Raw genomic sequence first — 14,236 nt, 5'->3', positions numbered from 1 at the left:
TACATATCTACAAGAGCGTCTATTATTCTATATGTTATTAAATTAAATCATAATGAAACATGTCGTGGTTTGTTCTTTTTAAGGCAGCCTTCCAAATAAAGGGGAGTTGCCCATTCATTTATGAAAGCAGTTTGATTACCAGCTCCCAGGTTCCAAACATAATTATGCTATTTGGAACAGTTCTCATTAGGTGAGGCGTCAGCCCACTGTACATTGATGCAAAACCTTCCTCTTTGAGAATGACTTTGAAACTTTGAACTAAACCAGTATATTTTAGTTTCCCATTCTCCATTGGCATTTGCCGCAACCTCGTTCTCACTACTTCGTGGGGGTATGTGATTATGCTGGCGCAAAATTTGGCGAGACCTGCACTTCCGGACCGCTGGCACCATTCCTTGACTTTGTCGGAAGTAGATTTCAAGCCGTCGTTGGCGTGTCCAAACTTCTCTATGGACCGTTGCTTGATCAAATGTCTCATTTGCTCATACAACAACCACTGTAATATACTCTCCACCGACCCTAAGTACGAGGCACTCAACCCTCTGTATAGCCCATAAATACCCTCAGTCTTGATGACACTCTTTAAGCAATCCCATGAGTTTTTATACTGCCTTGTTGTACCAGCTTTATCTAGTTGTACTCTTGTTTTGATCAGCCAGATGGGATTCGTCGCTGTTGATGTCGTAATACCAGCAGTGGCTGCCGCTAGTAGGTGAATCCATGGTGCCTCGTGGCCATTATTAAAAGACCTTGAATACAATTCCTTTGTAGTTCCATAGGTAAAGAAATTAATACTTCTGGCCGGTATGACACCCACCAGATTCGGACCCAGCCCTTTGAAAAGACTCCTAAATCCTTCCAGTTTATAAACGTTCGTTAATATTCCAACCGTCTCTTTGAAGTGGATCATAGACTGTCTCACAATACTCATCTGCTGATTGCCCGCAGGCACAGCTTTCGACTGGTATATCGATTGGTATATATCACTTTGCAACCGCGTTTTGACAAGATCGAATGGGCATGTGACGACGGCACCTGCCATACCACCAATACCACCAGCAACAAAATGAACCCATGGTTTGACAGTTCCGTGTACTTCCGGGGCATCGGAGTTTGCACCCAATGTTACTGGGTCCCTAAAGTTTGCGCCCTTCTCATCACTTGCCAAATATGGCAGCGACTCCATAGCACGGTCCTCCAGGTCCTCGAACTCTTCAAATGGTTTCTTCGTCATTTGCCCTAATGGTTGTATGAGAGCTTAGAAAAGAGGATGTCGAAGACAAAGTATCGCTTTCAGTTCTGGGAGTTTTACAAATGCAATTACCAGTATCGTTCTGTTCGACCAATTGTCTCAACGGTGATGTCTCAACGCATATGTGATCTAGTCAAGCGTACCGTATATTGGGACTAATGTTAATAAATTTCAATACGCATCTGACACAAATTTTAAAAAAAAAATTAGCTAAAACTCTATTTAATAGCTACATATGAAATGAGGCAAGGACATGAGTGCAGGAGACCGTCCATCGCCAATTCCTGACAACAAAATGACGATAATTCTTTTACGATGATTTTATTTGATGTTAAGTATATATTTATTTAAAACCAAGACAAAAAGCGGGTTAGAAAACTGGCCAAAAACAATGAACTTGAATTCCGGTAGTAAATTAAGCGCTTAAATGAAAGTTTCGTATGGAACTGGAGCCAAAGTTTGTGGGATGTTACCTTCGGTGGAAACAACACGGGCTTCTCTTGGCTGGGCTGGCTGTCTCTTCAATTGGACGGCAACACCTTGGGCCTTGGCCTCAACTCTCTTGGCAGCGTTGGCCTTGACTCTTTCCAAGAACTCAGCTCTACACTTGGAGTGCTTGATGTGCTCGACTCTCAAGTTCAATCTCTTTTCAAGGTATCTGTTACCAACCATCTTGTTGATGATGACACCGACAGAGGACTTGGTGACGTTGTAGACGACACCGGTCTTACCTTGGTAGAACTTGTGTGGCATACCCTTCTGGATGGAACCGTTGGCCTTGATGTCAACAATGTCACCAACTTTGTAGACCTTCAGGTAGGTAGACAAGGCGACAGCCCCGTGCTTCCTGAAGTCACGTTGGAACATGTAACGAGTACGAGATCTGTAACCATGACTGTGTAAAAATAATATCAAATGCGGAGCGTAAAGTTTGATAATGAGATGTTAGTATTACTATTCGTTCCTTCCCTCTAACGGAGTTTAACTGTCTCGGTATATTAATGAAATGTCGGTAATTGATTTAGAAGCATTGATTTTTTGCAGCAAAATTACCTGACTTCTTCTTCAGAAAACAAAATGGACAATCATATGATTTTCAGTATATCTTTTTAGGCCGACGCTCTTTCTATATTCTGTTTTGATATCATCCGTATATCACCTATAGTTTATTTGTAGATTCCACATAAAAAACCACTTCTCAACCAAAATAACCAGCTTTAAAAGGACATTTCACTAAATTAACAGACTATTGCTCATTTCTGTACCATCTAATACATACGATTTACCCATTTTTGCTTATTGATTTTGTCTTCGTTGTTATTCTTAAGTGTTAGTTAGTACCTTCGCTTCTATCACTGTAATTTCAATAATATCAATACTTTTTTTTCACAAATTGCGTTAGCCAGGAAATTCTCGGTCTAGGAGCGGGTTGCTCCCCCACTATTCTCATTACAGGAATCTTGCCTTAGGCGGAAGCTGAGCCTAGAGAGTCCAACCAAAAAAGTTTCAGCACATTATTTCACGACTTGCTTGTTATTTCCCATTTGGGAACATTTATTCTATAATTTTCATTTTTTTCAAATCTATTCTGTAAATGTACGGATGTTTAACAGTCCACAAAAATGGAGCAATCATGAATCTCGATGTGTAACACACGCAAAGGTTCGTCACGATAGCATCCAAACTCTTTAATTGAAACAGGCGAGTCTCTATTAATTCAATACAAAATGTTAGGCTATATATAAGCTGTATTATACAGATTTGTTGATGAACTAATCAGTTTACTCTTCTTCTTCAGCAGCTTCTTCAGCGTCACCAGAGTTTTTACCAGCGTTCTTTCTGGCAACTCTACCTGGTCTGGCACCACCGAATGGAGAAGTGGCAGCGAAGTCAATGTGCTTTTCAGAGTCCAATCTGACCATGAAAGATGGGATGTTGACGATTTGCTTACCAACAGCAATGTGTCTTTGAGAGATTAAGACTCTGGCGTGGTGAACAGACTTGGCCAAACCTAGCTTGTAAACTTGGGTTTGCAGTCTTCTTTCCAAGAAATCTTCAACCTTCAAAGCCAAAACGTAATCCAGCTTCTTTTTGTCTTCGGACAAAACACCGATTCTCACCAATCTTCTGATCAAGGCATTACCTTCGAAAAGTCTCTTTGGGTCCTTTTCGTCTCTGGTCAACAAGTCTCTGGCGGCTCTTCTGATCTTGGACAATTGGAAGGAGATTCTGTAAATCTCTCTCTTGTTCTTTAGACCGAATTCACCAGCCAACTTCAATTCAGCGTCCAAACGAGAAGATTCGTAAGGTCTCTTTGGAGTAGAGTAAGTCTTAGAGTAAGTTCTTGGGGCTCCTAATTATTCAAACACAAAAAAATCAATATGGAAAATTGATTAAAAAATTCTGTTAGTTAAAAATCATCCTTATGAATCGTAACGTGTTGGATTCGCCCATATCGCCAGGACTGTTGACTTGTCAAAAAAATAATGCGACATCAGAAAAGAAGGGGATATGATTGCAGGGGTTTCCTTCCACTCTCCAGTGAAAAATTGCTGGTTAAACTGAAGTGTCGGGAATTCAGTGTAACCTTTATACCATTATGAGATTGAATTGCGTCATTCAATCTTTCTTCTATTCTGATATTGCCATATATTTTTCAAAAGCAACACCACGATAGGCCCGAACCTCACACATTTGCATGATTGCAAATAATATTAAAAATACGTACTTGGCATTGCTACTGTTTAAACTTGGTGTTGTCGGTCTCTTTAAGCAAAAGTTAACTGAAATTTCACTACAACTTCACCAATATCGCTACTTCAGTATGCTTTCTGAATTTTTCAGTTAAGGTCTGGACTTGGAAAACTGGTTTGCGTCTCAAAAATTAAATATCCCCAAAAGGAAAGCTCTTTGATTTTGTGAAAAAACAAAATGTAAAGATAAGAATGCTTTACAGAATGTTTGGGTGCTTAAAACCGTCAGAAAACAGTATTTTTCCTATTTTGAAGATTTTGATGCATACTGAACCCGAGTGTCAAGGCATCTCTTATTGTGGAGTGTCGGCGCAAGGGAGACTTCGCTAGATTGTGCATGTGATACGTAAGTGGATCAGCATATAATGTCAACATTACTCCACTTAGCCAATGAAAGAAAAGAAATTAGAAGCGCTGAAGGCAGATACCCAGGGGAAGAGTTTATCTACCGAACCTGTAGATCCAAGTAGTCCAAAAGTGTATGATGAACCGTCTGTGAAACAACCTAAATTATCTCACAGTGATGAAAAGTCTAATCTCAAGAAAAACTCAAGTGATTCAGGTGAAGAATCTGAAAGTGAAGAGCAGTTGGACCTTGAGTCAGAACGGCAATCAGGAGGTTCTTCTGAACACAGTATAGATACCGTCCATGATGAAACAAGGGATTTCGAAATAGACCTGAAGAAGAATTTCGACGAATTGGATAAAAGAACAAAAAGCGCAATCAAAAGGATATTACGGAAGCGAATATTGCAAGAACAGGCATCTAAAAGTTAAGAAAGAGTAATGTCCGGAAATCAACCGTTTGTAAAAAAGATAGATAAATATATCTCAAAATGAGAGTTACTGAAGCTGTATGTGTATAAGATTGTAATATTTATAATAAATAATGGAAAATGGAATAAGGAATTGATTTAACTCTGCCGATCGTTATGTGTTAGAGGGAAAAGAAAAGGAGGTTATTATCCTCAACCTCTTTTCTCTTTTTTTTCAAACAAACGCAGATATGATGTATGAGGCAGCGAAGATGTAAAAGAATAATGCCCCAACAAGAGTCATAGTTCTCATACTGATCTTCGTTGCCAAATATTTACCCCCAATAACAGCAAGGGCGGTGCAAAACGCGTGACCTACTACACCACCAAAAATGGTGAACCAGTACGCACTGTCGGAAGCCATTGCTATAATGCTGATTTGGGAACGGTCACCCATTTCACCTAGAAAGACCATTATGAAAATCTGAACCCATGCTGGAGAGAAAACTAGCGAGGCTAGGTCATATACGGTGCTGAAAGTGGACACGTGCGAGCCATCATGCAAACCGGATTCGACATCGTTCTTACGGCTGCCCATGTCAATTTCTACAATTTCTTCTTCGACTTCCGCCATCTCCTCCTCGACCCCTGAGTCCTTAGGCATTGCCAACCCTTCCATCGTTAATTTGTAACCGAATACCAGGAACAGTAGACCTGCCAAAAATGCAGTGTATCTCTCTGGAATGAAGGCGACAAATGAGTGTCCAATAACACCAGAAAGGATTGTCATAACAGTCAAAGAAGACGCCGCCGCTGAGAAGACAAAGAGTCTGGAGTGACGCATTGCCATCAGAGCAGCAATCAAAAACGTTTTGTCACCGATTTCAGACAGCCCGATCATGGAGAGAGCCATTATAAAGGCCTTCTGAGGGCTGTGGGAAATATCACCAGCGTCGCTTGTACCTACATTAGCCTGTTCGACTGGAGGTGGAATGGAACGAGCTGTTGCCACGGTACCCGTTGAGATTGTGGATGAAACAGCAGCAACCGTGGTTATGCCCAACACAAATACGGAAAGAGCAGCTACTTTGGATGTAGGACGCATATTTGAACAAAGGAAGGGATGGTGTGAGCCAATTTTAAAATCAATCTTTTACCTTGTTTCGAGATTGGCCTCTCTCGCAATTAACCAACGTCTGAGTGCTCGGATATACGTCAAACTCGAAGATATGATCTGTCTGTCATAAAAATTCCTTCGTCCTGCAACAACGAGAGAAGACAGAATGAAGAAAAAAAAAAAGAGAACTCAAAAATATTGTGATTATATCTCACCCATTTTCCCGCATCAACTTATGTCACAAGTGTTGCAAGAGAGAGTCTTGTTGTGAATATATTGCGCATGTCCCCTGTGTAGGCCACATGCAGAAGCAGGAGCGCAGTCTCCTTTGTGAAATATGGCGAGAAGTACGTAATGAAGGAGACGGCTCGCTCTATCGATTGATACACTTGCAGATCGTATCTGAAATCTAACTTGCTTTTTTTTATATCTCGAAGACTTGATGTAAAGTATCTTGCAGATGCCCAGAAGGCGAGTTGCGATGGCCTTTGCTGGAGATGTAGACCGGGTGAGACCTTTGGCGAAGAGATGACGGAGCAATTGGAGAACGAGGTTTTTTCTCAGGATGGCACGATTGCCGACTCGGATGTAGAGGAAGACGAACTAGTCCAGGACTGGTCTCAGATTGCTAAAATCGCGAAGTCCAATGGTGCACTGACAATACCGAAGAGAGGCGAGAAGGACTACGAACCGGATGGAACGGATGTTCAGGAACTGCTACTATACAAGGCAAGGAAGGAGCTGTTTGATACTTTGGCGAATTCTGTCAGAGGGTCCACAGTTAAAGCACAGGTTAAGGCACTTTACGTTGCTGATAGACATGGGGCTGTGGTACCGCATGCTAGGGGTAATTTCCTGCAAACAATGGGGAAAGTGGATTTTTCAGATGGACAAGTCTGGTTAAGTTTCTACGAGTTTGTTTACTTGTCTGAAAGAGGTACTGTAACTCCCTACTGGGGTGGACAATCCGTTGCGGGAGAGAACAATGACTCTCTTCTACCGTTGAGTATCGAGGACCTCTATATCCTTTTCAAAACCCAGCATGAACTTGATAACTTTGCAGTATATGCGCATTTACGTCGTCTAGGGTTCATTGTCAATCCAGTATCGCCAAGCGACACTTCGTTCTATCCAAACTGCCCTAGTGCCCCAAGGACGGGTGTAACATCCATTTACAGGGCGATCACGTCAATGTTTTTCTTGCGCAAAAACTCGCTATTCAACAATATCTTCTATAAACAGTGGCACTACTGTTTTTGCAAGTATACGAGGACTCCTCAAATTTATGAGAAGCTCAAGCTGTTAGTCCCAAGCATATCCGTCCCGAAAACAATCGAGGATTTGAAAGGTTTCTATGGCTCGCAGCAGGACTACGCTGAGGGACAATTGACTTTGACATTCAATGTGTGGAAACCGCAGACAAACTTTAAGAAAAAGCATCCGCCACTCCCGGATTATCAAGTAGTCGTGTACAACAAAAACCAGAGGGGGGCACATTTTCCAACATTTGACGAGCTGCAGAATATATTTAGGCATCTGGATTATAAATTCCAATTTTTATCTGAAGTGGCCGACGATGAATTCTCGTGGGATGATCACAGTTACATTGTGGGTAAGCCGAGATCGGACGTCATTGCCTCGGAAAGGAAGTCTAAGGATAAGAAGGATCCCAAAACACCAGCGAAAAATCCCTCAGCAAAGAAATCAAAGAAAAGACAGCTACCGCCGCATATACAGCAACTACAGCGACTGAGAAACGGATATTCATCTTTCCTTCTTGCAGTGATAGACAATGGTATAATCAGTTTTGTTCGAATTTCTCAGGCAGACTTTGCATCAGAGAACGTTTGGTATGTTCCCCCTAAGGATGGGCTTCGAAAAAAACCCTTTAACGATAGGAAAAAAAGAGCAAATTAAAGATGATATTCAATTTTATACCCACTGTATTACTTACATATTTGCTAGTCACTATACTTGTAGTAAAGATTTTCATCAAAAACTGAAGATTTATCGTATATTGCTGTCGGGTTCCTTCTTATTTCACGTTCTTCATTTTCAAACTGCTGATCTCTGGTTATCCCGTTATTACTTGGCTGTTTAGGCGGTAAGAGGGGAGCTGGTCGATCGTATGATTGGCCATATGGTGCACTTCCTCCCGAAAATTGAGAGGTTGGTGGTTGTGGGATTGGTGGTTGTGGGATTGGAGGTTGTGGGATTGGAGCTCTTGAAAAATGTGGTGGCATTCGAAGTGGTTGATAAGTTGAAGTTTCCGCTTGGTAGGCTGGCGGAGGGGCGTTGGACGGATGGGTCGGGATCCAAGGCCTTGTGTTGTTTCTGTTATCCAACGACAGATTCTCCATACCGGTATTCATCGTGTTCATTGCACCACCAGGAATCCCTGGACCATTTGAGATATTTTGTCTGGGTGGTTGGGGTGGGAGAGCAGGCCGAGGTGAAAATCCTAAATCCGAATTTGAATTGCTTGCAGCGCTTTGCCTTCTACTGGAATTTAGCAGATCCCTAGACATCTTAAACAGAGAATCATAAAATTGGATACCCTTGCCTATATCGGACGCGAAGATAGTAAAATTCATCATAGCTTTCTCAATCCTGCCAAAAAATTCTTTTCTTTGTGCTTCCCTCTTCATTTCTTCAGAGTTCATTTCTGTGTACCTTGAAAGCGCAAACACCTGATCCAAATTAACTTTGACCTCATTGATGAAGGACACCTGTTTGAAGATAGTCGCCTCTAGGCGAGTGCTCAAGGGGCTGAATTTTTCCAGCTCAGAGGAGAATAGTTCATGAAGTTCTTTATCGGATTTCCCCAATTCAGTAATGAGAAGGGTTGTGATGTCGTCTTCGTTAACTTTCGTTTTCAATTCTTCTAATATATCTTTTCTTTCCTCCTTTAGTACCCTTAGGTCTTCAGACAGTTGTCTTAGTTTCTTCAAAATATCTAAAATCTTTTCAGTCTTCGTGTCATCAACGTCCAGCAGGCTTTCTTGATTAGAGCCATCGCCATCAAATTTGTTGAACGTCTGCCATAGCAAGTTGTCATTTGCCAGTATTCCCAGCTCTTTTGAATACGGCTTCATTAACGAAAATAGTTTCTCATCAGACCTTGACGCTTCAATCAAAGAACTCTTCAGTTTAACAGTCGTTTTCTTTCTGATCAGGTGGTAATTCAGATAAACTTCAGTGATTTCATTCCTTTTATTAACTATCAGAGTCATCTGTTTTTCAACGCTCATGTAAGGACTTGATTGGTACGTTTTTATCCATGTCAGCAACTGGTTCCTCATTAGTTCCACTTGTGGATTAGTTTTGTACACCTCTCCACTCTTGTACCTTTTTTCCAAGTCCGGAATAAGGCTTGGTAATTGCGTAAAGTCTAAGAATGAGCTGTATTCCAAATCTGCAGTCTCGGTAGCTTCCACTTCTGCCCTCAACATTTTAGACTTCTCCTCGGAATAAATGCTTTCTTTCTCGTAGACCTCCATGGGAACAATACCTTTGAACAGAGCTTCGCACTTAGGGGAAATGTCCTTCATGGACTCATCAATGATAGAATTCCACGTCATTGGTTTAATAGCATCCATTGACTTGACAACGTCGAGTGACACGCTATTAGGGATAAGTTCATGGTAAATGTAGTCATTATCTTTGTTGAGCTGCTCTGTTTTCATATTGATACTATTCTTTAGCCCCTCAAAGTCGACGAACTCTTTAAGCCATGCTTTGAAAGGAAGAGCATTAATCAAAGACAAATGTGCTAGTTTGGTGAAAGCAATGGCTTCGCCCATTTGGTTTTGCTGTTCAAGGTAGAGGGCATAATAAAATGCGGCTATGGACTTGTAAAGGTAAGTTTTGCATGTCATAGTTGTGCCCCATCTGGGTTCACCATATGGAGTTATGCCGCCCTCGGGTGTCTTCAAAAAGTCATTGCATTGGTTGTAGAGTTGGTGAGTTGCCACAGCTAGTTTGCTTATTAGTGAGGCCTGTTTCTCTGCATTTGGACCGTTGAGCAGTTTGAGTAAGAACATTTCTTGAGCCTGGGCATGACATAACAGGGATAAGAAGCCCGTGTTTTCAGCTTGTAGGTCAATTGATGGGGAGTTTAAAAAGTTTTCGGACAGATATTTGAAACAACACATGGCTTTTGTCATGTAACCGATGCTCGGTTTATAGTCATCTGTCAACTTCTCTCTGGCCAGTTGGTTACATATCACTGCAATGTTGTAAATTACTGAAGATTTCTCAAAGGCAATAGTATGCTGAGTATATTTCTGATCTTTTGGAGTGATGGAGTAGTCTGCGTCGTACCAGGTAATATCGAGTTTCATTTGTTTGTATTTGTTCCCGAGTCTCAAGTTTAGCTGTTCCAAATAGCAATAGTACGTCAGGTTTGCGGCTAGCAAGGACTCTGGCGATAGCTCCCCGTTTGAAGATATTCTCCAATCATCAAAGTCTGAGGCAAGCTGGGCATCGTAAAACTGCGACCAGGACTGCGCCCCGTACATTTTCTTAAGGTATGATGAAAGACATTTTTTCCAGTCCAGTCTTTCCGTATCCTTCAGCAGAAGCTCAATCAAAAAGGCCTTCATAACTTCAGCATACGGTTTACCCTCTGTGAGTGGTCCGTTATGCGGGTGTGTACTCGTTTTAGAGACTTGACAGCTCCTCTCCCTGAAAAGATCAAGAACGTAGTAACCAAAAAAAGAACTTGGAAACGGGCATCAAAATTAAAAAATGGTTAAAAAAAAAAGACTGAGATAGAAATAACTAAGACACTGCTCTCCATGTATAGCTCCTTTACAGCTGCTTGTTGAAGTGCCCAGTGCCACGGAGCGCAGGGGTAGGTGAAATTTGAATTTTATTATGCGCTCGGTGATGCTCAAGAGTAGGGCTCTCCCTCGAATTCTAAATGTACAGAGTACTTTATTGTTGAGGGAGTTTAATAAAGCTCGTTTATTTTCTACAGGCAGAGCTGTTTACCAAGCCGAGAAGACGAAGAAGACTAAAAAACAACAGGACTTTAATCCCAAATATATGGGTGTTGGGAACAAGATATTTATCCCCACTTCATACAACAACTTACCAAATTTGTTCTTCCACCCATTGATCGTTTTGAAGGCCTTGATTAGGCGAATATACACGTTTGGATTAAACACTTTCAAGATTGGTATATTTCGTTTTCAAACGGGTGTGAAACCGAACTTCCTTCTTTGGAAGAATAAGGCAATTGAGAGCTATATCCAGGTGAACAAAGCGTTTGTCAATAGGGATGTCGATTCCGTTCGGAGGCAAGTGTCCCTTTGGGTGGAAGACTCACTCACCACTCGTGTGAAGATGCTGCCCAAAAACTTGGTTCTAGAATGGCAAATCTTAAAGTTCAACGGTCCACCAAGACTGGTTGCGCTGGAACCAATCATGGCACCAGGCCAACCACTTGAATATCTTCAATTGGTGTATAAATTTGACACGGAACAGGAGCTGATTAAGCTGAACACCGTCACTAAAGAGACGGAAAAGCAGCTCAAAAACGTGATTGATTATATGGTGTTTTTATGCGACACTACAACAAACGATTTGTACTTATCGGGTTCTATTTGAGAATAAGCCAGATTCCACCTTGCCAAAACAAGATGCAAGTGTTGACAAGAAACAAGTTATTGGTCAAATGAAGACATGTGGTGACATATTTAGACTGCCACCACAGTAGAGCATGTTCCCACGAAAAGTGCTTGCCCCAGGCTGTTTCTTGAACTCTGGGTATAGTTCCCCTAAAATGTATCTGGCTTTTAATGAAACTCTTGTATATAACAAACTATTAATAATATTAATGATCTTTTAGAAATTGAGATTGGGCCAAGACCTAAATGCAATTTGTTAGCGTAAGACTCGGTTGTTGATGTGGACTAGGGTCAAACTAGGTTCTTATACAATATAGCTAATATCTAAGTATATACTCTAGTCTACCCGTTGGTTGTACCTTGCTATGGTTATTAGTTAACCAGTTATTCTTGATAATACTTCGTTTTCGTTGGTTGATCTTCAGAGAAGCTTCAAGGCCTGAGGCAATCCTGCATGGCCTGGTTATATATGTTTCGGAAGTATCTGTAGGGTGCACTTATTGAGCAATTCTTTCACCCGGGTCCACAGTATTCAGTACCGTAGTATAATTGGCGGCCAGTCAGCTATATTCGGGGACTCCCACAAATTATCTTACACAATTCATTGTTTCTTCTGGTGAACGCATGTGTAAGAGCTAAAGCAGGTTGTGATTGAATAAACTGTTTAAGGACTCTGATATTGTGTATTTACGCCGTATACGTAAAGTATGTAGTTATATCCGTTGTGCGTCCTTGTCTCAGACTTGTTCGTTCGCTGGGTCCTGGATTTAGAGACGGTCTTGAGAGATGTCGGTGCAGATACCTTGCGGCTTATATACGTTCCGGATAACGGGCCATCCGCATGTCTCGAGTTAGTATACTCACATGTCGGGTTTATAATAGTTCACAGTACTGTATTGGATAGAGTAACGGTTCATGAGTTCATTCCCAAAGGGAGTTCCCAATTTATCCTCACAGCATGTTCAAAAATATAAAACACGAGAGATATTATTGTTTTGGCCCCCAATTAAAGCTAAGACTATGATATGATCTTTATTAAATAAAAAGCAAACTGAACAAAAACGTAAAACTATTTTAAACAGAGGTCTCGAACCTCAGTTTGGATGATGTACAGTTGTTGCTGTACGAGTATAGATGATCCCAAGGAAGTGAGTACAAAAGTGAAAAACAACAGCATGCTTGAATTGGAATGCTTTTTTTCTTTACTAAGCTATACGCATGCCAGATGATGCAATTTATCTGCATCTGACAAGTTATTATAATGTAAAACTAACAACTAAGAACAACTGAACTCTTCAATGGGGTAAAGACAAGACGAGTTGAGATGGGCCTTTTTCACTTGTTTTTTTCTTTTTAGAGGAAAATAGGAACAGTCGAGCCTCTTCCAGCAGCCTACATTGTGTTTCGATAATGTAGGCAAATACTGATTGAAGTTAACAAGTTTACCAACGGCAGTGCATCTACAATAAATAAATATGCATTGACGCTAATTCCGATATACTATTAAAACTTTCCTCTTTGTATTACTCCCCCTCTTGAGATTATTCCACCGGATAATGTGTAAGCTATCTTGGGTAAGAAACAAGTAGTACATGCTATGCAGCTGGACCGGTACCAACATTAAAGCGCCATAACACCGACTTCACTCCACAACAATGTAAGAGTCTTACTAAAATGGCAAAACACGGATCCTCAATTGCAGGTCCGGACTGTGTGTGTGTTAAACTCATTTTTTTTATTATCTTTGGGGTCATTGATAATTTTTGAATTTCCCCGTTGTGCTGCAAAAAGTACCTTATTCGGTATCGCGAGAGATACAGAGGTGACTACGGAATTCGATGATTCCGTGCGGCATGCAGTTCTACCTATTTGTCAGTGCCGTTCCACGATAAGAGAAATGACGGCGCCATTACAGCGTCGATCGTCACTAGAAAGTAGAATAAGTTACAAAGGCGGAGGAGATGCCAATCTTTTCTCTTTCAATATTGCCAAGCCTCAACGGATTCAAGGTAGGCAGCTTGAGTTGCTTAGGAATGAAAAGTAAAAAAAGAAGTTGGACAATTGCCTTGTAAGATGCTAAATAAAGAAATACACCAGGATGCGATTACGAAATGTAGAGACAACATAACGGACGAAAGTACCGCATTATCAGGTGTCGGTGAATTGTCACACTGCAATGCAATACAAAATATCGTGTATTCAGTTCTTGGCGCCCATCCACTTTCTCATGCTAACACCCCTTTATCTCTCGTTCACACAGAACTTCAACGACCCGAGAAATATGGAAACTTATCCCAATAAATTCATTTCAATGATTACAAAAAAACAAACAGACCCAAAACAATAGTGTACTCAAACCTGCGCAGCAAAAAAAAGGCACGCGGTTATTACCTAAACGGGACTCTACAGAAAAGGTTGTAGAGAAAATACTCTTGTTAGCCTTTGTTGTACGCCGTTTTCTTAGTATGTCTATATACAGTAGTCATTATATTTTAGTATTCTTTCGCATTTTCGTTCTGGGTCTCTTTCTGTTTTTTCGCATTTTCGTTCTGGGTCTCTTTCTGTTTTTTCGCATGGACCGTTTTTTTCCGAACCCGATAAAACAGTTCACACTCACTTCAATAGATTGTCAAAGCCCGTTATTCGCGGCAGTTGAGTTCCCCTTTTCAATTCTTTTTGGTGGGGGAGTGTAGAGAATTTACACAGCCGGTATTTGCGGAGAGAGA

General features: G+C 41.1%; 7 protein-coding genes across 7 annotated transcripts; 2 read left to right on the top strand and 5 right to left on the bottom strand.

Annotated features, from left to right (window-relative positions):
• Window positions 1-118: 118 nt before the first annotated feature.
• Window positions 119-1,234, bottom strand: RIM2 (Rim2p; the record flags this gene model as incomplete). The annotated part of the gene is made up of 1 exon (XM_022607930.1): window positions 119-1,234. The coding sequence occupies one exon, from the start codon at window positions 1,232-1,234 to the stop codon at window positions 119-121; it is 1,116 nt and encodes a 371-aa protein (XP_022462290.1).
• A 441-nt stretch (window positions 1,235-1,675) lies between these two features.
• RPL21A (60S ribosomal protein eL21) lies at window positions 1,676-2,542 on the bottom strand (the record flags this gene model as incomplete). The annotated part of the gene is made up of 2 exons (XM_022607919.1): window positions 1,676-2,147; window positions 2,532-2,542. 2 exons carry the CDS (start codon window positions 2,540-2,542, stop codon window positions 1,676-1,678), a joined length of 483 nt encoding a protein of 160 aa, XP_022462289.1.
• A 491-nt stretch (window positions 2,543-3,033) lies between these two features.
• Window positions 3,034-3,987, bottom strand: RPS9B (40S ribosomal protein uS4; the record flags this gene model as incomplete). Its single annotated transcript, XM_022607908.1, has 2 exons — window positions 3,034-3,605; window positions 3,981-3,987. 2 exons carry the CDS (start codon window positions 3,985-3,987, stop codon window positions 3,034-3,036), a joined length of 579 nt encoding a protein of 192 aa, XP_022462288.1.
• Window positions 3,988-4,995: 1,008 nt separating this feature from the next.
• On the bottom strand, window positions 4,996-5,865 carry GDT1 (putative ribosome biosynthesis protein GDT1; the record flags this gene model as incomplete). Its single annotated transcript, XM_022607897.1, has 1 exon — window positions 4,996-5,865. The coding sequence occupies one exon, from the start codon at window positions 5,863-5,865 to the stop codon at window positions 4,996-4,998; it is 870 nt and encodes a 289-aa protein (XP_022462287.1).
• A 540-nt stretch (window positions 5,866-6,405) lies between these two features.
• SEN54 (tRNA splicing endonuclease subunit SEN54) lies at window positions 6,406-7,794 on the top strand (the record flags this gene model as incomplete). The annotated part of the gene is made up of 1 exon (XM_022607885.1): window positions 6,406-7,794. One exon carries the CDS (start codon window positions 6,406-6,408, stop codon window positions 7,792-7,794), a length of 1,389 nt encoding a protein of 462 aa, XP_022462286.1.
• Window positions 7,795-7,838: 44 nt separating this feature from the next.
• Window positions 7,839-10,481, bottom strand: BRO1 (Bro1p; the record flags this gene model as incomplete). The annotated part of the gene is made up of 1 exon (XM_022607874.1): window positions 7,839-10,481. The coding sequence occupies one exon, from the start codon at window positions 10,479-10,481 to the stop codon at window positions 7,839-7,841; it is 2,643 nt and encodes an 880-aa protein (XP_022462285.1).
• A 274-nt stretch (window positions 10,482-10,755) lies between these two features.
• On the top strand, window positions 10,756-11,490 carry MBA1 (Mba1p; the record flags this gene model as incomplete). The annotated part of the gene is made up of 1 exon (XM_022607863.1): window positions 10,756-11,490. The coding sequence occupies one exon, from the start codon at window positions 10,756-10,758 to the stop codon at window positions 11,488-11,490; it is 735 nt and encodes a 244-aa protein (XP_022462284.1).
• Window positions 11,491-14,236: the final 2,746 nt, after the last annotated feature.

This window comes from Huiozyma naganishii, chromosome 1 (genome assembly GCF_000348985.1).
Source record: "Huiozyma naganishii CBS 8797 chromosome 1, complete genome".
Classification (NCBI taxonomy): domain Eukaryota; kingdom Fungi; phylum Ascomycota; class Saccharomycetes; order Saccharomycetales; family Saccharomycetaceae; genus Huiozyma; species Huiozyma naganishii.
The sequence above is the reverse complement of the archived record's forward strand: the minus strand, read 5'-3'. Positions and strand labels throughout refer to the sequence as shown.